The sequence below is a fragment of the Schistocerca cancellata genome, chromosome 1 (genome assembly GCF_023864275.1).
Source record: "Schistocerca cancellata isolate TAMUIC-IGC-003103 chromosome 1, iqSchCanc2.1, whole genome shotgun sequence".
In the NCBI taxonomy this organism is placed as follows: domain Eukaryota; kingdom Metazoa; phylum Arthropoda; class Insecta; order Orthoptera; family Acrididae; genus Schistocerca; species Schistocerca cancellata.
In genome coordinates, this window is record NC_064626.1 from 495087842 (window position 1) to 495113649 (window position 25808).

Genomic DNA, 25808 nt, shown 5'->3' on the forward strand with positions numbered 1-25808 from the left:
CGAAAGAATTGGCTTACAAAACGCTTATGCGACCAATTCTTGAGTGTTTTTTTATCAGTCTGGGACTCTTATCAAGCAGGATGAATAGAAGAAATAGTTCATATCAACGAAGAGTGGCGTGTTTCACCACAGGACCGTTTAGTAAGTGAGAGCGCTTTACAGAAATGCGTAACAATCTCAGATGGTAGTTGCTGCTAGAGAGGCACTGTCTGTCACGAAGAAGGTTACTGTTGAAAGTGAAAGAGCGTACGGTCGACCAAGAGTTGGGTAACATATTACTTCCTCCCATACAGTCTCCTGAACTGACGATGACTGAATAAAGTATCACAAAAACATGGAATAGAGAGGAAGGAAAATGATAGTGGTACCAAAGGTAACGTACCCCAGACCCCGTGAAGCACGCCAGACGCAGTATGTGTCGTGGTTGCAGCACGCTCTGGAACGACCTTCCTACATGTCACGGAGCGGGCTCCTCTTTGTGAATTGCGACAGCAGCACTCTCCGAGCGTCAGTTACCGGCTGCATCCGGCGTCCAAGTCACACTCTACGAAAACGGACGTGTGTAAAACGACGGCGTTAACTCTGTTTGCGATCGTCAAAAAAGAACGGAGAAAATGGCAAAGAAGATTCTGGGCTCGTCGACTGCTTGACACTGGTGACAAAACATTCCCGGATACAGCTTTAACTTCTGCTTTGCAAAACAAGCAAATAATGGATAAATACAAGAAAATACAACTGATTCAGCTCTGTTCATAATGCTAATGAGAACAGCGAACATCAGCCCACACCCTAGAACACTTATTTAGGCTAACCACTTAAGTTGTCCGCCCACGGTAGCTGAGTGGTCAGCGCGACAGAATGTCAATCCTAAGGGCCCGGGTTCGATTCCCGGCTGGGTCGGAGATTTTTCTCCGCTCAGGGACTGGGTGTTGTGTTGTCCAAATCATCATCATTTTCATCCCCATCGCAAGTCGCCGAAGTGGCGCCAAATCGAAAGACTTGCACCAGGCAAACGGTCTAACCGACGGCAGGCCCTAGTCACACGACATTTACATTTTACCAGTTAAGTTATTCAGTGAAAGTGGGCATTTACTTAATTCGGCTACTCACAGACTAATGCACAAGTTTTGATCATATTACTGAACACAATCTCCCTGCATAGCACTTCACTTTTCAGAGGAGGCAATCTCAAATGTAAGGATTGTGGGACTATCATTTTAACGTAATTCCTTTCCAAAGAAAAAAATTCACATTTCAAGATAAAATAATAAATTTAATATTCGCAACATTTACTGTTTTTCAAGCTCTATTTATAAATTTCATTATTTTTGTTTCACAAGCCTTAGATGTTTGGTAATTTCAAATTACTGAGCTCGCTGCTAATAAATTTCATGAAACTGTTTCATTATCAGGTTGTTTTAAAGTTTCTGCAATTACTTGACATGCAAAGAATTAACTCTCACTATTCTTATTCGGTTTTTTTTGTGCTGACAGTGGCTGTAACATCAACATCTAACCTCAGAGAGCTACGCGACTGTTGTAGCTTATACCTAAGTTCTTCATTAAGCATAACCTCCACACAATTTTCATCTGGAAATTTAACAGTAATGTATTCTCAAAATTGAACAATCTCTCTTTTTAACTGAGGGCACTCTCAAATAACAAGGAGTATTGTTCAGTTAACAAGGAAGTCCCAGAACCTTTTTCTTAAAAAAAAAAAAATGCAGGCAATCAGACGCGGTCATACTCCCTTCTGCAGCCTCTAAGTTACGTCGTAAATCTGTAATTATGGTGTCTTTATCTGACATTCAACTGTAACAAATTGTACCAAAAATGATACGCTTTTGACAAATGATCACTGTGTCGCAGCACTGAGTGGTGCCCTTTCATGGCACGCGAGTTATAATATGAAAAGCATCAAATACAGGAAAGCTTTAAACTACTGATATGCAGTTTCTCGTAATTTTATTACAACAACTCGTACCAAAAAAGACTCTTTTTTTAGAAAATTCCTCAATGCGCTGGTGCTTTGAAGCAGCTTATATTAATATCACGTACTGTCCAATATAAAAATCACGAAATACGCAGTTCCGATTCCATATGACTTAATCCAATATGGTGTCTGCTAAGTTCTGCTTGCGACGTAAAACAGATGTTGCATCTCATCGGCACGTCCCTCTCCAGAAGGCAAAAATCTGACTCGGCAGATACTTCCTTTTACGCTTCGCAACGCAGGGGGGCGTGAAATTACAAGCTGTGACGTCACAAAAGTCGAACAACAACTCATGCATGAAAGCTTCCACTTTCCGTGCAAGGACGCCTTAAAATTTCTAGTTGAATACAGTTGTAGACTCAGGTACTTGATGAAGTCTGCTGTTGCTTTAAGGCTACTTCCAGTTAACTTCGACTGCAAGAACATTGTTGAAATATTCTGACACACAGTGAATAATTAATTAAAATGCTATTGACATTCCACGGTGGGAAATTCCCTCGTTGCACGCCGAAGCAGAGCAAGGACGGAGTGTGGACGTGTGGAAGACACGGGCAGCACAGGCCGCTGGCGACACCGCGACACGGCCACGAGCAGCAGCTGCTTTCGCGCGCCGCAGTAGCAATTTTAAAAGCCACATACACACGTAATGAACTGCACTTACCCGCCATTACCGACAGGATGGGGAATAAAACCGGGAAAAACGCAATTCCGTATACTGCGCTATGTAACTTAAAAATTGAATTACACGCCGGTGCCTGTCATTTCAGCATAAATTACACATTTCTCTCGTAATTCTAAACTCCCAAGGCGGTGTCATTACGGGACTCTCGGGGGGAAAGGAAAAGGGACATTCACGAAGAATCTTTTTTTTTTTTTTACTGTTTCAAGAATTCGAACAATAAATGAAGTTGGATTCAAACATTTAAAACCAGAAATCCTTATCCAATCCGTAAGGAATGAAACATCAAATTACTACGTGAAAACTATATCTCGTCTTACTTTTTTCTACTGGAGAATATTTTCTTTTTCACTCTCAGAAACCGGAACACTGCAGTTTACATGTATTGCTTTTTGACCAAAACAAGATTTCCTAGAAATTACACAATAGGTTTATCTCCTAAGTTTCATAGCTAAACGATGATTGAAAATAGACAAATGAGACATCAAATTAACCATCGTCAGGTCCAGTTCTGCACAAAATGATTTCATTGCTTGAAAGTAATGAAGGTAATTAAGGAAAATAAAATTAGTGATTCGAAGGAAAACTGAAATATTTCATGAACAACTCCTACTAACTACATAAACGAAGTGTCAAAAACTATCAGACTACAGCATAAACGCAAATTTCTCTACTTTGTCCTGATCTATGCACTATTAATAACAACAGAATACCGATCGACATTTAAATATACATTTCATGCTTTTTGAACGACACATGATTTTTTTTTTAAAGGTCAAATGTTACGTGAAATAAAATAGATCAGAGAAAGATTTGACGTGCCTGTGAATGATTCTCGAAATCATATACAGCGAATAAGACTGTACGGTCTGAATAATTCACCAGACAAATAACCTCTACTACTCTTTAAAATACTAAGGTTCTAAGTTGAACATTAAATTTTCAGTCCTCAGTCAGCACTTCACTTCATTGCCGTACATGACTCCGAACATCGTTTCACAAAACATTTGACTTTTTTTTCTTTTAAATTTTTTTAGTGATAGTGACTTACGCGTCAGGAAGGGGCTAAATGACAAATTCTCAGCCACATTTTTGTCATTAACTGAGCAACTATCGTAATGATGACAGAAGATCAGTGACTTCCCATTAGGGAGGTCACCACAATGGAACAGCGGTTGTCCCTTTCGATAAGAACACCCAGTCAGCATTGTACGCTTGCATTCTACTTAGCTAACACTCACTTCAATGGTTTTAAGTGTTGTAATATGTATAACGTTTTCATTTTACTTACTACGTTCATCCTTAAATACGATCCGAACGTTTCGCAGCGATCAGCAATCCGTTTTACAGCACAAAAAAGGTCGTGTTAGAAACGATATTTATGACAATGCGTGCAGAAATTGCCACATTATGCATACTACAACGATTTGAATCCATCACTTTGGTAAAGATCTTAAAAGCGTAGTCCGAAAGTGTTTAACCAACTAAGGCTCCCTTTTCGAATCTGACCCATAAAATAAACTTTAATCGACGGATATTGGGCATGGGGACACGCAACGGCGTTGTTCAGTTGTTAGTCATGCGACTGTGTACCAATGTCATGGCATCAATATCAAAAATGTGTATTCGTTTAGTATTGCATACAAAGGATAAAAAGTGAAGAGAGAAAACTTATTGTTATATGTACTACTTTCGAACTCGTTGGTCATATACTAGAATTAAAGTTTAAAAACGCTAATGGAAGGTAAATCTCAAACTTTTGAGGGAACCATCGACGTTACTTCGTTATGCATACAGATAATGACGTAGATACTAGGTAGTCTTATTTTTTGGTTGGGAATCACTTAAAATTATAAATAAATTAAAATTGGTTCAAACCCCCGAACTCTCCCCCCTCCCCATACCATTTCCGACTAGGGTTTTCCGGAGGTTTTCCTTGATTGTAAGGCATTTGTTGCAACTAGCAACCCGCTTCCAATTATCCACAACTGGGATCCCTTCTGCCCCACTGCCAAATCGCTTGCATTTTCCTGCAAAGATTTGGGTTTATACCCTTAAAGGTAGAGAATGAAAAAGATGTCCACACGAAAGACTCGTTTATTTCTTTATGTACTTTAAATTCAGTGTCCTACAGAAATTTCGTCCATCAACGTGCGTTTCTGAATATAGCATAGTAAAGACATACTGAAATCATATAGCTGTCGAATTTATACATTTTGACGACGTGCATTGTTTTAGAACAAAACAGGCGGCGAAGAGCCAATGGACCAGCTACATGCTCCGTGATAACCACCGGCATAATAAGGACGTCTAAAATATTTTCCCGAACTCATAGTCCCATTTACACGGCAGATAGCAGTATCCTAATTATTCACGAGATTTCTCACGGTTTTCTTTTTTTTTTTTCTTCGACATAATCTAATAGTCTGTTGAAACATCATTGAACTTCCCTTACTCGATGCTGTTAACCTCCAATAGGTCTATATTTGATTGCACTGACTAAGAATCTTATACGTTTCATATCTTATTAAAGTAACTCATCTGGTCGTCTCTGTTCCTGATACAATGACTGGTGCTGTCGAATTAATGTGTGTGTGTGTGTGTGTGTGTGTGTGTGCGTGCGTGCGTGCATGCGTGCGCGCGCGCGCGCCGCTTGTGCATGCCGACCTGTCGCTTGCTTATACAGTGGCGTATGGAGCGCGATAGAAACAAGGAGAATTTTCGCTTTTTCTCAAACATCGATATTTTCAAAACACTCTCCGTGAAATATAATACATAAGAGCCAGCTTTGCAACCTTCAAAACTTTTAGAAACGGAATTTGCTGCATGGCGTTTCGCACCTCCTGCGATTCTGGCTCCCTTTCTTCAGTGACTGCAAAACGTTCTCCTTTTAGGGTCCTTTCCAGATTCGAGGTTAGGAAGAAGCAATCACAGGGACTCATGTCCGACGAATTCTGTGGCATCATGATGGCGTTGCTTTCGGAAGAAACGGACAACGAAAGACTAGTGAGCAGATGTACTACCATGGTGCAATTGACACGAATTGCTTCGACCAAAATGCTGGTATTTTCTTCGGAATGCTTCACGCTAACAGCACCAAATTCCAGATAGTACTCCTTAATGACGTTACGACACGGCGGCATGGACTCATAGTCATATATTACGCCGTTTAAATACAAGAACAAAGGGAACATAACCTTCTCATTCGATCGTACGTGGGCTTTTTTCGGTCTCGTCTATTCATGAAGCCTCTACTGGGGCGGGTCGGTGTCCATTTTAGCGTCATACTCAAATAACCATACTTGATTACTTATGATAAATTTTGCCACTTCTAGATCATAGTGAACTTCATTGCGCCACAGCTCAGCAATCTTGTTTTCTATAATAACCAGTTGCCGGTGAAACAATAGATGCACTATTAATAGAACTTGGCGTTCGGAGTAGCTAATCAACAGAACGCGTCTCACAGTTGCAATTAGATCGTCGACTCTGGTTATCATGTTTCACTAACATCTGCGTTTCTCAATGAGTATGGAAACAATTTTGCATAAATGGTGACCTATAGCCTGGAAAACAGGGCAGCATGGACAGAAGAAATTACAGTGCCACTCAACATACGACAAAGTTTTTTTAGTTGTATATTACTTTTACTTGTTAAAGAGTTGATACCAAGACGAATCTACTGAGGGTGACAGTGAGGAAGCGGCTTCGTGTGACACGCACTTTTTGTATATAGTACTTTGTGACATACATAAAACACTAGCGAGCAAGTAAACAGCAATGAAGGAATTATCAGTGAAGAAACATAACAGGCTACTTCGCTTTTCTTTGGGATGAACAGTGGGAAACTCGTATTCTTCTGCCTGAAGCGTATTTACATTTTTGCATGCCGACCTCCACTTCTCGCCGTCCCAATCATCCCTCAAAACACATTTCCTAGTTAAAGTATATTTTGTTCAAAGTTGTCACTACTCCTTGTCACACTAACTAACTTTTTCATATTTCTGGAATTACACACTTGCCCAAAGTAGAGCGATTTGCTCCTTCAGCGCACTGGTAAATACAAGAAAACTTTACAGTTAAATCAACCAGCTTTTACGCGTAATTGTTAAGTTGAATTTTTTTTTATATTTCTGATGTTATTAATTTTAAGTACTAACATGCACTGTTTACTTTTAAGTGTTAACATGCAAGTGCAGGTATGAAACTTTCACAAATGTTGAAGACGAGGAAAACAATATTTTCCACACTAATGAACACTCCCGCAACAGGAAGAATGAGGAAGTAATTTCTTTTTTTCGTAATAAATATGAGCATATAATTCATACAAATGTATTTACTCACCTGACTGGCTTGTAGTACTCGCACAAGTAATCCCATCGCTCGTCGGGCACCGGAACGCGACTTGCTGAAACAAACGAAACAATGTTACAACACCTGGACAGTAAAAATGAACACGCAGAAAGGCACACACAAAATACAACAGCGTACAGCGCCCATCTGACTACTGTAATCTTCAAGAGTAGTACCATCGCAAATCAGCAAACAAAACTTTATACCCTACAACAGTGGTTGTTAGCTGATTAAATTTAAAGACGAATAACTTTATCGAAACAGTTTAAAATACTCAATGGTTTAATGTTTCGAAAAATAGATGTTCGTAGTTCTGCAGTTATTAAAGGACAAGTAAATGCTTAAAGATATAACATAAAATGTTAAAAAGCAGCCATTATAAATCGCAAATTCATTGCGTCTCTCTGAACTAGCGAGTTCTACTCTTTAACTTTTATCTTCTTCGGTTAGATTCGATTAATAATAGTTCCGTGTAGTACTGGCAGCTTGGCACAAGACGCAGTCGTTCTCCATACCGGCGTCCCCCAAAACTTCTTTCATTATCTCTGGCTATGCTCAAATCGATTTCAGCTTCTTTTTTAATTTTGCAGCTTTCTTTTCCATTTCAAATGGTACGGGTTCCCTGTTTTCTATCACACCTTTTCTCTCTTCTGTACAAACGATAAATGATCGCCGCAGCAATGAACTGTCTGCACGAACAGTTCCTTTACTTCTTCACAGTACCCTTGATAAATCAAACTAGGCGCACGCAATACTTACGACAATCCACAAATCTCGTCATTGTAAATCGACAATTCCGTTAAGAATCGTCAGAGAAGTACGGTTAAAAGAGACCGAAGAATGTGTATCAAATGCCAGAAACATCCATTTTCCACAATTTTATGTTTAGTTCAAGTAAATTGCCTCTTCTCGTAGGAAGCACTGATCTGAATGACTGTTGTGCAAAGCAATTCAGCTGATCTGTTTTCTGAAATTATCTTTTTGATGTAAGACCATACACATTGAATAGGATCAGCATCAGGCGACTATGATGGGCAATCTAGTACCTGCGCACCTTCCTCTTTTTTTTTCCCCCAATCGCTGCAAAGCCTGCTGCTGTGCTTCAGTCCGCTGCCCTCCCGCAGTATCCAATCTTCATTTTGTCGACGCACCAACGTCTGGCAGGCGGAACCAAACATCTGTGATAAACGCGACGCGTAGGCTGTCGCGTTTTATTCTGCGCTTTTAACGTTAAATCAGGCAAACTGATAATCGTCTAAGAAATTGTGCTGATTTTCAAGGAGTTGATTTGGGCAAATTACTGTGTTCGTTGCGTAACTGTCTTCTCACGTTAAACAAGTTTTCGGAAGGTGTCCATAGTTTTTCTTTTCTTCCTAGTGGCAAATCCCCATATCGGACGTGTGAAAATATCCTATTTACCCCAATTACCCCCCCCCCCCCATGCCCTCCTCCCAACCTGACCACACACACACACACACACACACACACACACACACACACACACACACACACACACACACACACTTGAAGAAACTTTTTAAATATAAACTGCACTGCAGTAGTAGCAGTTTTAAGTCCTCTTCAGAAGACGTAACTTCCATTAAGAAACTAAAGAACAGAGTAGTCCTGTCACGTCGCATACAAACTGTTAACAACTCTTTTTTTTGTATTAAGACGCATGGTCACCGCAAAAAAGACGTTCTGCGAATATACGGAAACTGGCATGGTCTCGCAGTCCCAAACACACGGTGATCTCAAACTGTTAGAAGTGTAAAGACATCTGAAGGAAGCGGATCGTGGATTTTAACACCTGTACAATTAATATTAAAAATCGCAGCATTAGTATTTGAATCAAGCTTTAAGCAGTCAAGTGATGTTTCAAACAAACCTACAGCAGCGTTTGAAAGTGTCTCATGCCAGAGAAGTTGTAACCCTTTCGTGACGATAGTACTTCTACATTTCACAAAGACAGTTCCTGTTGCAAACAGACTGCCAGTTACCGTTTTCGTGACGGAACTCTGGGCGGATGCAAAAGTTTCACCACGTTTTTAAATGTTCACGATTTATTTTTAAATGCACATGATTTAGTATGGAGGAAATCCGCAACTGAAATGCATGACAATTAATTTAGAGTGGTCCGCTTCAGTTGTACCTATTATTTATTCAAAGCACGACCGTTTTCGTAATTTTAAATTCTCATTTTGACGTACATGAAATTATTGTATTTGGTAATCCACAACACGCGGTCGGAAGAAGGGAGATTGTGTGAAGATTGGGGTAGGAGATCGGCCGTGCCCTTTCAAAGGTACCATCACGGTATTTGCCTGGAGAGACCTAAATCCGGATGGCTTCGCGCAGGTTTGAACCGTAGTCGTTCCGAATGCGAGTCCAGTGTGCTAACCATTGCGCCACCTCCCTCGGTAACATGCGACCGGGCCAGTCAGTGTTAGGAGCTCCAATCACTGCAAGTTGGTGGAAACTGTCCAAATTCGACAGTAGTGGCTGCCGTTCCTACCGTGTCGCTGCCCGCCGTGGGCAGTTTCCGCCAACATGCAACGATTGGATCTCCTAACACTGACTGGCTCGACTGCCCGTTGTATGTTACCAAATACAATAATTTCATAAACCTGACGATGGGATTTTAAAATTTCGAAACCTGTCGTGATTTCAATAAGCAATTAGTACAAATGAAGCGGATCTCTCTAAATTAATTATTTTCACATGTGTTTTGCTTATAAGATTACAGGGATTTTTAGAGGAAATCGGGCACCGCAAGTTATCCTATGAATCCCACACGACTCTATAGAGGCGACGAAACGCCGGGCATCAACGAGTTTTCATTTAGAAAGTGTTACCACAATTTCAATTATTTCATGAGTTCACGTTTGTTTCTAAGAACACGCTAACCAAAGGAGAAGGAAGAGCGTACCGGAAAAAATTCTGGAATTATCTGCATTATATTACCCAAATGCTATTTAATATGTTCCTACAGATCACTGAATGTGTGTGTCAGTTCATAAGACTTCTTTATCTACTGATGTCAAACCCTTCAGGTTTTTGGGAACTGTTTTGGTTCTGGTATTCGAATAATGCTTTACACAATTTTTAGGAAAGAGAAATATCGGTAACGATAATGTACATTTATGAATGTGTCTACTCCTTTTTGTTAAACAGTTGTCAAAGCACCAAATGTTGCTTAAAGGCTGTATTAACATTTTAAGGACTCTTTTCATAAATACTACCAAGAAAACTGACTTCGTGCTGGATAAAAACACGGCTTCTGGTTTCCAAAAAAATTTGCCCCTAAATAAATTACCTTAATAATCAATTATTATTGGTTTTCCGTCATTGACGTTTTTGCCTCTTGATTACAATTCTGCATTGGCACTGTCATTCACGATTTATGGTGTTCGTAAATAATGGGAAGAAAAATCAGTGTCGATGAAAAATTCGAATAAGGCCTGGAGGCGTGCTCACATAGCTATATGGTTACGGCGACTGGTGGAAATCAGCACGATATTTAGGTTCTCGTCCTGATCTGGTATAAATTTTCATTTGTCACGACATATTCGTCCCTGAGTTTGCCATTAGATTTAAGGAGTAATCCGTTCCTCTCGCGACGGTTTTTAGTCACCACAGAGATTCTAACACGCCAGAACGTAATTCGTTTCTTTTTGTCTCTTATTTAAACAGAAGCGCTGTGTAGCGCTACAGCAATGTTACACGAGTGGGTTTATTTATTTAGTTGATAAACCACGTCTCGCTTCCACACAGATTTGCTAAATTCATGTTGAGTTTAATCTATGAACTGCTCGACGCAGCTACTACTAATTCAGTTCTATCAAAATCAAAGAGTCGTTGGTGTGACAATGACACTTGACAGCGTCAAGGACATAATGGTAAAGAGCAAATCAGTACGTCAGTGTTTGAATCACATTGCCCCAGGAAACAGTGTGGCATGTTCCCCCGAACAGAATTTCCGCCGAAATTGGCTACTGTCGCAACTCAGCTATCTTGTGAATGAAGAGACTATTTAGATTTTGATAGAGCATTCCCTGAAAATGTGGATTATAATTTCTGTTGATGAAATTACAAAGCTTTCCCAGGTAACGATCAATGACTGTAAAAAGAAACAGAAGTTGGCTTTTCTTACTGATGCCTCATTTCACTTCTGCGAAAAATAATTCAACTGTACTTTTGTAGACGGGAGTGACAAGCCGCATTTTCAGCAAATACTCGAACGAAATATAAACAGTAGAACTATTCCCAAGATTGTTGAATCGCAGCAGCAGCAGCCACCAATGTTCAATATCTAGAAGGTTTTGATCGAGCTGCAGAAATAATACTGTGTTCCCGTGTTAACGGACCATGAGCATCAAATTTTGATTTTTTTCCATTTAATCATGAGCGCACAGAAGGCGGGAGCTACAGCAATGAGCTAAATAAAACTGATTTGAACAAAGAGTCGACCAGAACGACGTGTACACAAATTCAGGGCTGACCTAAAGCACCGCGGCACACTACAATGTCAACGACGTGTTGTAAAAGTGTTTCACAGACATCATTTCACTACATAGTGATCGCCGCCCTTTAATTCTGACTATCCATATAAGGGAACTAATAAAAAGAGCATCCATTACAGCAGCTATGTCATAATGCGCGCTAACAATGGTACAATCACTCGCTTGGTAGAATGCTTGTACCTCTGTGGAGTTTACAAGAAAACTGAGTGGTCCGTTTTCCTGATTTATCGCATGTAAAAGACTAATGGTGCAATATGACTCGGTAGCAAAGGGAGACAGCTTACACAAAATTAATAACGGCAATGGAGTCGTCCTAAGTGCCAAGTAATAAGTCCATGATTGGGCCGAGGAGCTATAAAGTACAACCAGTTACATGGCACAGAAGGAACCAGATATTGCGGCTCTTCACCGTTTAAGCAGAATTGTATTCTCATGCATGCAACCTCTAAAAAATATACTTTTAACAGCAAAACCATAAAATTTTCTAAATATCTAATGAATTAACTGACAGAAAAGCATCAACCTTTTACTAAGACTGACAACGTCTGTCTTTTTGTATACGTAAAAACTTAGTTAAGGAAAACTTACATTCCGTAGGATAAGGGGAGGATTTTGACAGTACGAACCACAGCTATATGTGAATCGTATGCTACATGATACTTGTAAAATGTCCTCTTTACAACATCGGACAACGGAAAACGTCATTTCTTTGTATCTGCCGTTCTCATGTTACGAGTGGGAACATCTTGAACGATAACATTCCGCGGCAGTTGAGTTGGCATTCTGAAGCCAATATTACATAAGTAGTTCTGTTGTTTGCTGCACGCCAACGAACAGACTAAAACGAGCGGTATCCATCAAAAGATACGATCCAAGGCTAGAAAACCGAATAGGCTGTAGTTGCGGCAGTCAAAGGACGACCCTTGCTATTTCAGCGAGCTAATACGGTGTGGCCTCTTTTTTCGGCTTTAATCCAATTTGCTCCTTTTTCTGACAACTGCGATACTACTTGCCTACACGACTTCTTAAACATAATACGCATTGCACTTACGTTACATGGATCATAGTCATAAGGGACAAAATAGTGCGTACGAAAGGCTATCTGCAACGGAAATAGAAACGAAACTGCAGTTATAAGAGTAGAACGACGTGAAAGAAAAGCAGTAGTTGAGAAGGGAATGACACAGGATTGTAGCCTATCCTATGTAATTCAGTCTGTACAATGGGCACGGAGTAAATGAAATCAAAGAGAAATTAAAGTACAGGGAGAAGAAATATAAACTTTATGCTAACGCTTACCGATGAGATTGTAAATCTGGCACACGCAGCAAAGAACATGGAAAATTAGTTGAAGTGAACGGATTGTGTCTCGGAAGTAAGTTATGTATATCAACAAAAGAAAACAAGAGTAATGGAAAATAGTCGAGTCTGAGGGAATTAGGTTAGGAAATGGAACACTAAAAGTAAAAAATGGTTCAAATGCCTCTGAGCACTATGGGACTTCACATCTGCGGTCATCAGTCCCCTAGACTTAGAACTACTTAAACGTAACTAACCTAAGGACATCACACACATTCATGCCCGAGGCAGGATTCGAACCTGCGACCGTAGCAGTAGCGCGGTTCCGGACTGAAGTGCCTAGAACCGGCCTGGGAATAGCAATAAAAGCGTTTCTCATAAAGATACATTTCTTAATATGGTATATAAATTAAGCGTTAGAATGACTTTCCTGAAAGTATTTGTCTAGAGTCGAGACTTGTATGGAGGTGAAATGTGGGTCTTACGCAATCGACAAGAAGTAGATACAAGCTTCTGAAATGTGGTACTGCAGAAGAATCCTTAAGATCAGATAAGCAAACAATGAGCTTCATGAAACTATTTGACTGAAATAAGGTAAGTGTCGATAGCACACATCCTGAAGTGTCGTGGAATAATTAATATGGCGTGTCGGGTAAAAATTGTAGTGAGAAACAAAGGCATCACTATAGTTAGCATATTCAAAGGGTTGTCGGCTGCAGGAGCTATGCAAAGATCGAGAGATTTGCACAGGATAGACTAACATAGAAATCACTACATCAAACAACTCTACAGACTGAAGGTAAAAACAATAAACTATACCAAAAACCAGTAATCCTTCAAGTCCTCAACAGGGAGGGGAAAAAAATTGCTGAACACAATGGCTCCCATTCGCTCTTCAGCTCCACTATATTATCCGCAAGACATTCAATGCGGTCTTCCAGATTGCTGAATACGTGTGTGTAACTTCTCTCTGCACTAATGTTGACGCTTTCAAGTGGTTGTCGGGATTTTTATGGGGTCCAAAGTCTTAGTATCACGTTCTCAAACATTTTTGAGCGAGAAGAAATTCTGGTACTAATAATGGGCAAACAGTTTTGAAGATGGTAGGATTGAATATGATGTTCAAAGCCTAATACCAAATAGAACTCTCATAATATGCATCTATATTCTGAAAACTTTCTATCTTCTTAGTAGAGGTGCCGTCTACCGCCCCCTCTCCCCCTTTATTCTGTCTCTTCTCGCTATGATTCTATAACTCATTACTGAACAAATTAACTACTTTAATCCTTTCTTAAGTGACTTAATCAAATGTACTGCAGATGAAGCTCAATTAAGGCACTTCTGTAAGTCGAGAGAGTGGTTAATTTTGTGATATATTCGTAGTACAAAACTGTCCTGTATTTCATTAAACAAATGGTTCAAATGGCTCTGAGCACTATGGGACTTAACTTCTGAGGTCATCAGTCCCCTAGAACTTACAACTACTTAAACCTAACTAACCTAAGGACATCACACACATCCATGCCCGAGGCAGGATTCGAACCTGCGATCGTAGCGGTCGCGCGGTTCCAGACTGCAGCGCCTAGAACCGCTCTTTCATTAAACAGATTATAGGTTTTGATATTCTATGAAACATACTTAAGTTCATTTAATGCCAACACGTTCACCAAATGGGCTACTAAGGCAAGATTATGTAAGCTGTCACAGTTGTATGAAACAAGTTAAAAACTCCTCCAGAAACAAATAAAGCTCACAGTTTCAGCAACTCAAATTCTGATCTGCGGAAACTTTCAACAACTCGTATATACTAATCTGTGGGAAGGAAAAATGTGTATGCAGGAGGTAAGAGAAGTTATGTATACCCAGTGTAATAGTTAATTTTAAATCATAATTACAAATTCAGCAGAAATATTTCGTTAACTCAATCCATAACAATCCGATATGCGTTATCTGAGATTAGAATGAAAACGGTACATCTAATTAAATATTGAGAAAAAGGGAGAAACTCACGTCTTAACATAAAAACTTTATTCTACAGCTCGATATTACACTCCCTGAGCTCGTACAGAAAGGGATGTTGTGGATAAAGTACGTAGAATATGTTACGTATCGGGACAGGAGTTACAAATGAACAACGAAAAAGGCAGAAAACAACAGTTACCTTGTTAGATGTGAAAATAAAAATAACAACGTCTGGCACCATGGATGAAGCTCATTGGTTACCGCACCTCTATGTGCACTTGGGGCTCCCTGCAGCAGGCACACCGACCACTAAACACACACACAGCTGCACGTGAAGTACAGTACATTCGGACAACAGTGACCACACGGAAGCACACGGAGCAGGGTCTCCATCTGAGCACGACGACAGACTACAAATATGCCTCTCATGGTGCACGTGTAGAAATGCAACTTGTTAGTTAGCCGCTGTATACATGACAAATGCAAGGTGATTACGCAATAATTCTTTTCTGTGGAATGAATGTCCGTTATAAATTCGGACGTCACTTGGTGCCTATTACTTAACAGGACTGCCAGAGGTTGCAAGAGCAGGACGTGTGGCTCTAAGGCGAAATGTAAGTTGAACTGGATAACGATATAAAATGCTTGTCGGATTTTTACTGTCACAAAAACTGCTGCCCGTGAGATGTACAACAGGGTATCAGGGGAGAAGAAATTCTTTGAACATCATGGACCACGTCGAATTTATTGACTTGCAGCACCGAAGTTATACTCTCTCTATAAGCCATGTTACATGAAACGATGCTTCAGGAAAAGTTGCTGGAACTGTCCAATATACGACTGTGAGCAAACCACTTTAGCGTAGTTTTATTGTTATCCCGAGTCTACAGAGATAAATACTGAAAGGTATTACCACTACTGCGTTATCCTCCATGTTCGTCCATTGCGAGTAGGATGATGATTTCAGTTATCGGCATCCGTCAATTGGGAAGTTACAGTGCCCAATTCTCTACTTAACTAATACGTTATCCTGCGCGTTAAGTACCAGCGGGTTAAGTAACCAGAAAGCTTCTAGTTTCCTCTGTCGGGAAAAAAATACCCTGTGACCACACGCAGTTGGGCACACAAAAGTGTGCAGAAATGAAATAACGTGAAGAGAAAATTATAGGACTGTGAAACAGGGTGGTTAATGTGGTTGATAATGACGAGAATGGTGATGGTTGCTGATTAACATCAGCACGATCATGATGATGCTGATAGCCACGGATGTTGGAGGAAAGAGTGGTGGGTGCCGCATGGCTATTATTCGCACTGTGGCAGTTCCCACCCTATAAGCTTATTAATAAGGGTGAACTTAACAACTATGAACAATTCAAACTCAGTTCCGATAGTAGCTGCCCTGTGATGTAGCTGATAGAAATTTCAGGAATGCAGCCATGATAGCCGTTCCAAGGAGCACCACGACGTAACGCTGTTCCATCCGCACTCGAGTACTGGTCAAAATCTATGAAATGAAAGCCGCGCAGGGTCACGTAGTGAACCTTTGACACTGGTCGAGTATCAGAGTACTCGGTGCCGTAGTGCATTTCCGACCCACCGAAGGTCGTCAGAGCCACGCGTGAAACGGCATCGAGATCGTTCGCCGCTAGAGTCGCCAGCGTCGCGCGCCAACTGTCACACGTCCGCGAACTCGGCACGACCCCGAGTGGCCGCGACGAGACCTCCGTTGAGGGCTCCCCGTCGTAGACTGACGACACGGAGCAACGTGCAACGCTCAAAGTGGCAGCCACCCCGGCAGCAGCAGCAGCAGCCGGGGGGACGCGGAGAAAATGTGTTTTTATTGTGGACAGCGGTGCGGCGGGCGGACACAAGACGCAGGCGGCCGGCCAGCTGCTGTGGGGTTTCGGTGGGTGGAAATGAGTCCGCCCGCTAATAATAACTCACCCAGATCTCCCGGGCCTCGCGGCCGCAGTTGTAATCACGGCGCAAATGACACGGCGGGGGGCATTAATGCGCTCCCCTGCGCCTGCAATCAATAGCGGCGAGATCATACGGTGTGGCCAGCCGGCCGTGGCGGGCAGCGCGGCGCACCGCAGACGCAGCGCCGGCGACACGGCGCGAGACCTGACGAGACGAGATGAGATGAGACAGCCGGCGTGCCGCTCCGAGCGAAAACGACCAGCTCTGGCGTCACCGCCAATCAATTTCCTATGGGGCCTGCCGACCACAAGATTGCACAGTGTGGGACCACGCGCCGCGTTGATAATAGCGGTGTTTTATCTGAAGACTCTCAACAGGCACTTGTATTTTAGCCGAAGTGATGCTAACTCGCCTCCGTGTAACATACTGTACCTTAACACATGGATACTTCTGCCGTTAACAAGTGTCACCAGTTTGTGATGCCTGTGGTTCCAACGCACCTTGACGGCACGCAATTTGTGTTCTCAGCAAAGGGCATAATTTGATTTACATGGGAACTCCCTATTCTCAGTAATGGCTACTACTACTAAACGCAATTACAGTTTATTTTTAAAAGGTAAATAATCCAATCACCATGTCAGTTAATTGCAATTTAAAATCAGTTTCAAATTAATTTCTACTTCATCATTCACGACGCAGATCACGGAATAAGTCCTAATATGTCAGAAATATTATAAAACTAAATAAGTACAGAACTAAAAAAAGTACTGAAATGAATAAAGAATAACATGAAGATTAACCAATATCTATCAAACAGGGTACCTACAGGAAATGCTTATACGACCAGAAGAGGTACAAAACCGTAACTATCTATGGAACAGCTACGGAGACGATGGGACATTCCTGGATGAGAGACAAAAAACAGGTATCACGTGGCCAAGTAACGCCTTTTGATGAAAAACATCTAACTCACAGAAAAAACAAGAAAAATGAAACAAAAACACGCTGCCATACTGGTTATGATTTAGTTGTTGTGTAAGATGGGTGACTATAAAATAATAATAATAATAACAGAAAGAAATCTCAAAAAATCGAAAATGACCGATACAATTTTTTTTACGAATAATTTTGGGCTTTCATGACAAAAAAAATACGAAATAGAGGAACAACATGAACAGAAAAAAGAAAAAAAACAATATGACAAGATGAAGGAGCACTGAATTAGTATGCAATAAATGGGAAGGTTTCGGCCACGGCACACCAGTAGCAAACGCTTGGAAGTATTTGCGTAAACCGAAATCAAGATGGCTGCACCAAGCAATGACGGCTCACTCCACTTGAGAAGTTTTCTTCCTGCTCATCGGTTTCACTTTAGGCGTGGTTTACCCAAACACGTTAACTGGACATGAAATACCAATAAATGAACAGCTTTTCTCTTGTTTTTCATTACTTTCAGTTACCTACGGTTACCAAAAAACAATTTGGCAAGCTTGGACGAAACAGGGTCTGTTTGACAAAAATAAATCATTCAACTCGTCTTTGAAAATCTGCGGTCTGACACTATGAGACTTCTAATCTCATACTTCCCATTAACCGAGCTCATGTTGTCAACCATAAATTTCATTGACAAATAATTACCAGAAGCGCATACAGAGTGTATCATAATTATTAATCGCGGACATGCATAAAGCTGAAAGTACACGATACTAGAAGCAACAAAGTGCAGTAAACATGGGCTTCCAAATGTGTATCTCAAGAGCTACGGGCAACTTTTCATTTTCGATACTGTGAAACAAATGTCTTCAACTGCTAGCTCTTTGTGAATCTTCAGGTTTTGGCGGCGCAAAGACTGTTCCATTAAGTTTCGGGTGTGCAGCCGCAAGAAATCTTGCTCTTTGTTTTCCACATCCTGGCAGGAGGTAGGGATGGACCAAAATGGGAAAAAAATGCCTAGTAACTATGGGCTCTAAAATGTGTATGTTAAAAGCTATGATCACTTGTTCAGTAAAAAAGACATGTGTTTCACAGAAGCGAAGATGACCTAGTGTCCATGCGAAGATGACCTAATGTCCAAAACACTTGAGGTACCACATTTACCAGACTTTTTCTGCTTCTAGTATCGCGTACTTTCAACTGTACGCGTTTATCCCATTAATTATGATACACCTATTTGATTGTGATTTAACATGTATTCTGGTCATTATTTGTATATCTGAAAAATGTCAACTTGCGCGTCTTTTAGAGTGCGTATTAAACAGCAGCCCCCGTCCTCTCCACACAAAGGCGCGCGCGCGCGCGCACACACACACACACACACACACACACACACACACACACACACACACACACAAAATTACATGTCATCATATCTGGTAAAGCGCTGTTGTGTTCAAAATCCAACTTTCGGTTTGTGGAGGACTTTGTTTGTGGTCCTGGTGACTCCTCTTTGGACTAAACATATTCTTTGTGATTGAGCTATGTCATTTGGAATAATTATTAGTGTGGCCATTTTTCAATGGTAGAGGTAACTGCATTCAGCTTCTGCCAAGATAATGTTGACATGTGGTTTCCACGACAGGTTACCATCTGTTTGGAATCCCAGGAAGCTAGTGTCTTGTGCTTGACTAATCTTCCCACCAATGCAGCACTGTAGAGCGTCGGTGCAAATAGAAATGTTTCTAACAGTCTGGAGGCACTGTGTTTCATTACGATCGAGAGTTAAAGCTTGAATGAAGACTGCTTATCTTCAGAATATGATTTGCTGTTCCAGACCAACTGCAACCCGAGCCACGAATCTTCCAGTACGGACGCGCGAGTGGAGCGACCGAGGACTTGGCGTGGCCTACTTGTGACGGCGCTACGTGCTTTTAGTTTTAGTGGTCAGTTACAGACGCCGGTCGGCGAGCGTTCCCCGTGCAGCGACTCGTCGTAAGCAACAGAAGTCCCGGCGGTAAGTGCGCTGCCGGCGCCGCTCGCCACGACCCGCCGTTTCCTCTGGCCGGCAATTACACGCGACGCAATTAGACGCAGAATGTCTCCGTAATTTGTCTGCGCCGCGCGCTAGTGGAAACGGCGGCACGACAGACTGTGACAGGCCGAGGTCACGCACGTACGGGCTCCTGAGACGTGTTCTCAGGATGTGCAGGTTCATTTATTAACGTCTTCCCTTCTGCCGGCTCCCTTCATTAGGTACGTCTGAACACTGTGGATAACACAGTTTTGGCATAAACAATGTCATTTATCTCGCAGTGAGGATAATTAAGTGTTTGATCAGTCATATTCTGATTGCTAAGGATTCCGTGGCGTGATTGATAAGGCGGTATGTTTTCGGTGTCTGGCTCGGGTGCACCCTGGGGCAGTTTCCTGCAGTATCGAACCACATAATGTGGGACTCGCTACAATCCGACACGAAGTTTTGCACCAGTTTTTGTTGTTAAATGGTCCGAAACAAAAATGTTATGACAGTACGATATTACTGTTCACCCTTTTGTATGAATAACTGCATTAAAAAGGCGTGCATCGACAAAAGCACTCCGAGGATTAAGCTGAGTGTGCACGAGCCGTCAGTTGACCCTGAACGTGAACAACATTATCTTGATGTTGCATACATGCATTATATCAGAAGTATCCGGATACCCAAAAAACATACGTTTTTCATATTAGGTGCATTGTGCCGCCTCCTACTGCCAGGTCCTCCATATCAGCGACCTCAATATGCATTATACATAATGAGAGAACAGAAGTCAGGTGATGGGGTGTCACTTGTGTCATACGTCTGTCTGTACACGACATTTCCACACTCATAAACATCCCTAGGTCCACTGCTTCCGATGTGATAGTGAAGTGGAAACGTGAAGGGGCACGTACAGCACAAAAGCGTACAGGCCGACCTCGTCTGTTGACTGACAGAAACCGGCGACAGGTGAAAAGGGTCGTAATGTGTAAAAGGCAGACATCTATCCAGACCATCACACAGGAATTCCAAACTGCATCACGATCCACTGCAAGTACTATGAAAGTTAAGCGGAAGGTGAAAAAACTTGGATGTCATGGTCGAGCGGCTGCTCATAAGCCACATACCATGCCGGTAAATGCCAAACGACGCCTCGCTTGGTGTAATGAGCGTAAACATTGGACGAATGAACAGTGCAAAAACGCTCTATGGACTGACGAATCACGGTATTCAATGTGGCGATTCGATGGTAGGGTATGGGAATCACGAATGCCCAGTGAACGCAAACTGCCAGCGTGTGTAGTGCCAACAGTAAAATTCGGAGGAGGCGGTGGTGTTATGGTGTGGTCGTGTTTTTCATGGAGGGGGCATGCACCCCTTGTTGTTTTGCGTGGCACTATCACAGCACAGGCCTACTACATTGATGTTTTAAGCACCTTCTTGCTTCCCACTGCTCAAGAGCAATTCGGGGATGGCGACTGCTTCTTTCAACACGATCGAGCGCCTGTTCATAATGCAAGGCCTGTGGCGGACTGGTTACACAACAATAACATTCCTGTAATGAACTTTTCTGCACAGAGTCGTGACCTGAATCCTACAGAACACCTTTGTGATGTTTTGGAATGCTGACGTTATGCCAGGCCTCACCGACCGACATCGATACCTCTCCTCAGTGCAACACTCCGTGAAGAATGGGCTGCCATTCCCCAAAAAACCTTCCAGAACAAGATGTCTGCGAGAGTGTAAGCTGTCATCAACGCTAAGGAGGGCCAACACCATACTGAATTCCAGCATTACCGACGGATGGCGCCAAGAACTAGTATGTCATTTTCAGCCACATGTCCGGATACTTTTGATCACATAGTGTAGGTAGGCGAAGAAATACACTACTGCACGACAGCACTGTTGGCGGCGACACAGCACAGAAGACAAATTACGACGAAAAGCAAACTGTACGAAAAGCAGGTGCCACACATTCATTCGAAGAACCTTAAGGTTCGATTAATAGGAGAAAATGGAAGAAGACCAACATAGAGCGGCGCGGGATATGTAAGTGACGCCAGAGTATCACGGAGATGCTCAACAAACTCAAGTTCCAGAAGCTACAAGAGAGACATTGTGCATCAGGGAGAGGTTCACTGCTGAAAGTCCGAGAGACTAAGTACCGGGAATAATCTGATAACTTAACATATTTGGGCAGGTAAGGTAGAAAATTTAAAAAGGGAAATGAATAGGTTAGATATAGAGGGAATTAGTGAAGTTCGGTGGCAGGAGGGAAAAGACTTCTGGTCAGGGGAAAGAGGATTACAAGAACAAAATCAAATAGGGGTAATGCAAAGTACGGTTCATAATGAATTAAAAAAAAAATTGGCGCGCTGGTAAGCTAATACGAACAGCATAGTGCACGCATTATTGTAGCCAAGATAGACACGAAGCCCATGCCTACCACAGTAGTACAAGTTTATATTCCTGCCAGGTCCGCAGATGAAGAGACTGAGAAAATGTATGGTGCGATAAAAGATAGTTAAAGGAGACGAAAATTTAATAGCCATGGGGGACTGGAATTCGATAGAAGGGAAAGGAAAAGAAGGAAAAGCAGTAGGTGAATATAGACTGGACGTAAGGAAAGAAAGAGGAAGCCGCCTGGTAGAATTTTGTGCAGAGCATAATTTAATCATAGCTAACATTTGGTTTAAGAATCGGGCTAGAAGGTTGTACAATTGGAAGAGGCCTGGAGACACTGGAAGATTTCAGATATCTACATCTACGTCTACATCTACGTCCATACTCCGCAAGCCACCTAACGGTGTGTGGCGGAGGGTACCTTCAGTACCTCTATCGGTTCTCCCTTCTATTCCAGTCTCGTATTGTTCGTGGAAAGAAGGATTGTCGGTATGCCTCTGTGTGGGCTCTAATCTCTCTGATTTTAACCTCATGGTCTCTTCGCGAGATATACGTAGGAGGGAGCAATATACTGCTTGACTCTTCGGTGAAGGTATGTTCTCGAAACTTCAATAAAAGCCCGTACCGAGCTACTGAGCGTCTCTCCTGCAGAGTCTTCCACTGGAGTTTATCTATCATCTCCGTAACGCTTTCGCGATTACTAAATGATCCTGTAACGAAGCGCGCTGCTCTCCGTTGGATCTTCTCTATCTCTTCTATCAACCCTATCTGGTACGGATCCCACACTGCTGAGCAGTATTCAAGCAGTGGGCGAACAAGCGTACTGTAACCTACTTCCTTTGTTTTCGGATTGCATTTCCTTAGGATTCTTCCAATGAATATCAGTCTGGCATCTGCTTTACCGACGATCAACATTATATGATCATTCCATTTTAAATCACTCCTAATGCGTACTCCCAGATAATTTATGGTATTAACTGCTTCCAGTTGCTGACCTGCTATTTTGTAGCTAAATGATAAAGGATCTATCTTTCTGTATATTCGCAGCACATTACACTTGTCTACATTGAGATTCAATTGCCATTCCCTGCACCATGCGTCAATTCGCTGCAGATCCTCCTGCATTTCAGTACAATTTTCCAGTGTTACAACCTCTCGGTACACCACAGCATCATCTGCAAAAAGCCTCAGTGAACTTCCGATGTCATCCACCAGGTCATTTATGTATATTGTGAATAGCAACGGTCAAATGACACTCCCCTGCGGCACACCTGAAATCACTCTTACTTCGGAAGACTTCTCTCCATTGAGAATAACATGCTGCGTCCTGTTATCTAGGAACTCCTCAATCCAATCACACAATTGGTCTGATAGTCCATATGCTCTTACTTTGTTCATTAAACGACTGTGGGGAACTGTATCGAACGCCTTGCGGAAGTCAAGAAACACGGCATCTACCTGTGAACCCGTGTCTATGGCCCTCTGAGTCTCGTGGACGAATAGCGCGAGCTGGGTTTCACATGACCGTCTTTTTCGAAACCCATGCTGATTCCTACAGAGTAGATTTCTAGTCTCCAGAAAAGTCATTATACTCGAACACAATATATATATAATGGTAAGACAGATATTTAGGAACCAGGTTTTAAATTGTAAAACATTTCCAGGGGCAGATGTGGACTGTTACGACAATTTATTAGTTATGAACTGTAGACTAAAACTGAAGAAACTGCAAAAAGGTGGGGATTTATGGAGATGGGACGTGGATAAACTGAAAGAACCAGATGCTGTAGTGTTTCAGAGAGAGCATTAGGAACGATTGACAAATACAGGGGAAAGAGACACAGTAGAAGATGAATGGATAGCTTTGATACATGAAATAGTGAAGGCAGCAGAGGATCGAGTAGATAAAAAGACGAGGGCTAGTAGAAAGCCATGGGTGACACAAGAGATGTTGAATTTAATCGATGAAAGAAGAAAGTATAAAAATGCAATGAATGAAGCAGGAGAAATGGAATCCAAACGACTCAAAAATGAGATCGACAGGAATAGCAAAATGGCTCAGCGCGGATGGCTAGAGGACAGATTTAAGGCTGTAGAGGCAACTATCAATATGTGTAAGATAGATACTGCCTACAGGAAAAGAGACATCTTTGTAGAAAAGACAACCACTGAAGATGGAGAAGTGAAACGCCGAGAGTAGTCGCAAAAATAAAATAAAATTAGAAATATAAACTCCTGAAGGTACGTTTGGTTTGACATTTCATATTGAACAGCCGAAGTTCCGCAATCATCCTGTATGAAGACTGACTTGCCACCACCAAAAACGTCGGGAGTGTGTCAGTAACGTCAATGATCAAATGATTGTGATTGCTATAGAGTCCTAAAATCCTGAGCATGCTGAAGGCAGCACACGAACAGAAAGAGGGGACCGTGATATCGTTTTCTAATGTCGGAACAATTTTCACTGTGAAGGATATATTCGTAGGGCTTAACGTCCCGTTTACGACGACGTCATTAGAGACGGAGCACAAGCTCACAATGGGGGAGGAAGTCAGCAACACCCTTTGAAAGCAACAATCCCTGCATTTGCCTTAACCAATTAAAGCATTTGCCGTAACCAATTAGGGGAAATCGTGGAAAATCGAAATCTGAATGGATGGATGGGAATTTTCAACTACCGTCCTCCCGAATGCGAGTCCGGTCCCTTCACAACTGCGCCGCCTCGCTCGGTTGATTCAAGTCGCGCTCAGTTATATTATCTAAGGGATTTCGTGTTTATTTTTCCTTCTTAATCTTTATTTTACTGTTATCTTTTTATTCGAGACTTGCTCAGGCTGCATGACGGCATGGTTATGTCCTACGAGTGTTCTTACACAAGAGTCAAAATATGTGAAAGTAAAAAGTTATTTGGCCCTTTTTTATAACTGACTAAAGAAGAGCCCACTCGCTTACTGACATTCACTGCCCAGTCAAAAAAAAAAAAATAAAAAATAAATAAATAAATAAATAAAATAAAAAAGGTTCAAATGACTCTGAGCACTATGGGACTTAACATCTGAGGTCAACAGTCCCCTAGAACTTAACGTAACTAACCTAAGGACATCACACACATGCATGCCCGAGGCAGGATTCGAACCTGCGACCATAGCAGTTTAGCGGTTCCGGATTGAAACGTCTAGAACCGCTAGGCCACCGCGGCTGGCCCACTGCCCGGTCGCGTCGTTCTTCACACCACTCGTAGCGTCGCTGAGTATTGAGTCAGAAATGTGTAACTCGTGAGGAGCTGCTCAACCATTGCACCCGACCCCTTTTCATCGCCCTTGGCACAGTCTTTGTGCCAGCCGGACTGCTGGCAGTACTCACGAGTGAGACCTTCCGTTGATTTCATGCTTTTTTTTTCTTTTTACACTCACCCTGTGCAATGCTCAACGCTTCCTGTCCGACCAGTACAGGTGATCTGCCTGATGCTGGTTTAGCTGTGGCTGTCTCTTCGCGCTTCCGCTTCACTATCATGCAGACAGCAGACTTGGGCAGCTGTAGAAGTGTTGAAATGTCGCTGGCGGATTTGTTAGTCAGAACACATCCAATGACTAGTTCACGTCCGAAGTCACTTAGGTGTCTTGACCGACCCATTCCGCTGTTACTGTCTGCCTGCTGACAACACAATACTACCAGCCTGCCTCCTTTCATGTTGGCGTGTCCGCCTCTCGTGATATCTAGTGG

At 42.0% G+C, this 25808-nt stretch overlaps 1 protein-coding gene across 1 annotated transcript in view; it reads right to left on the reverse strand.

Moving 5' to 3' along the window:
* Positions 1-25808, reverse strand: part of LOC126178037 (obg-like ATPase 1) — a 295876-nt gene that overhangs the window by 190797 nt on the left and 79271 nt on the right. The window contains exon 3 of the mRNA XM_049924499.1: positions 7017-7077. Within this exon, the coding sequence (XP_049780456.1) occupies positions 7017-7077 (61 nt within the window). The remainder of the gene's footprint in view (positions 1-7016; positions 7078-25808) is intronic.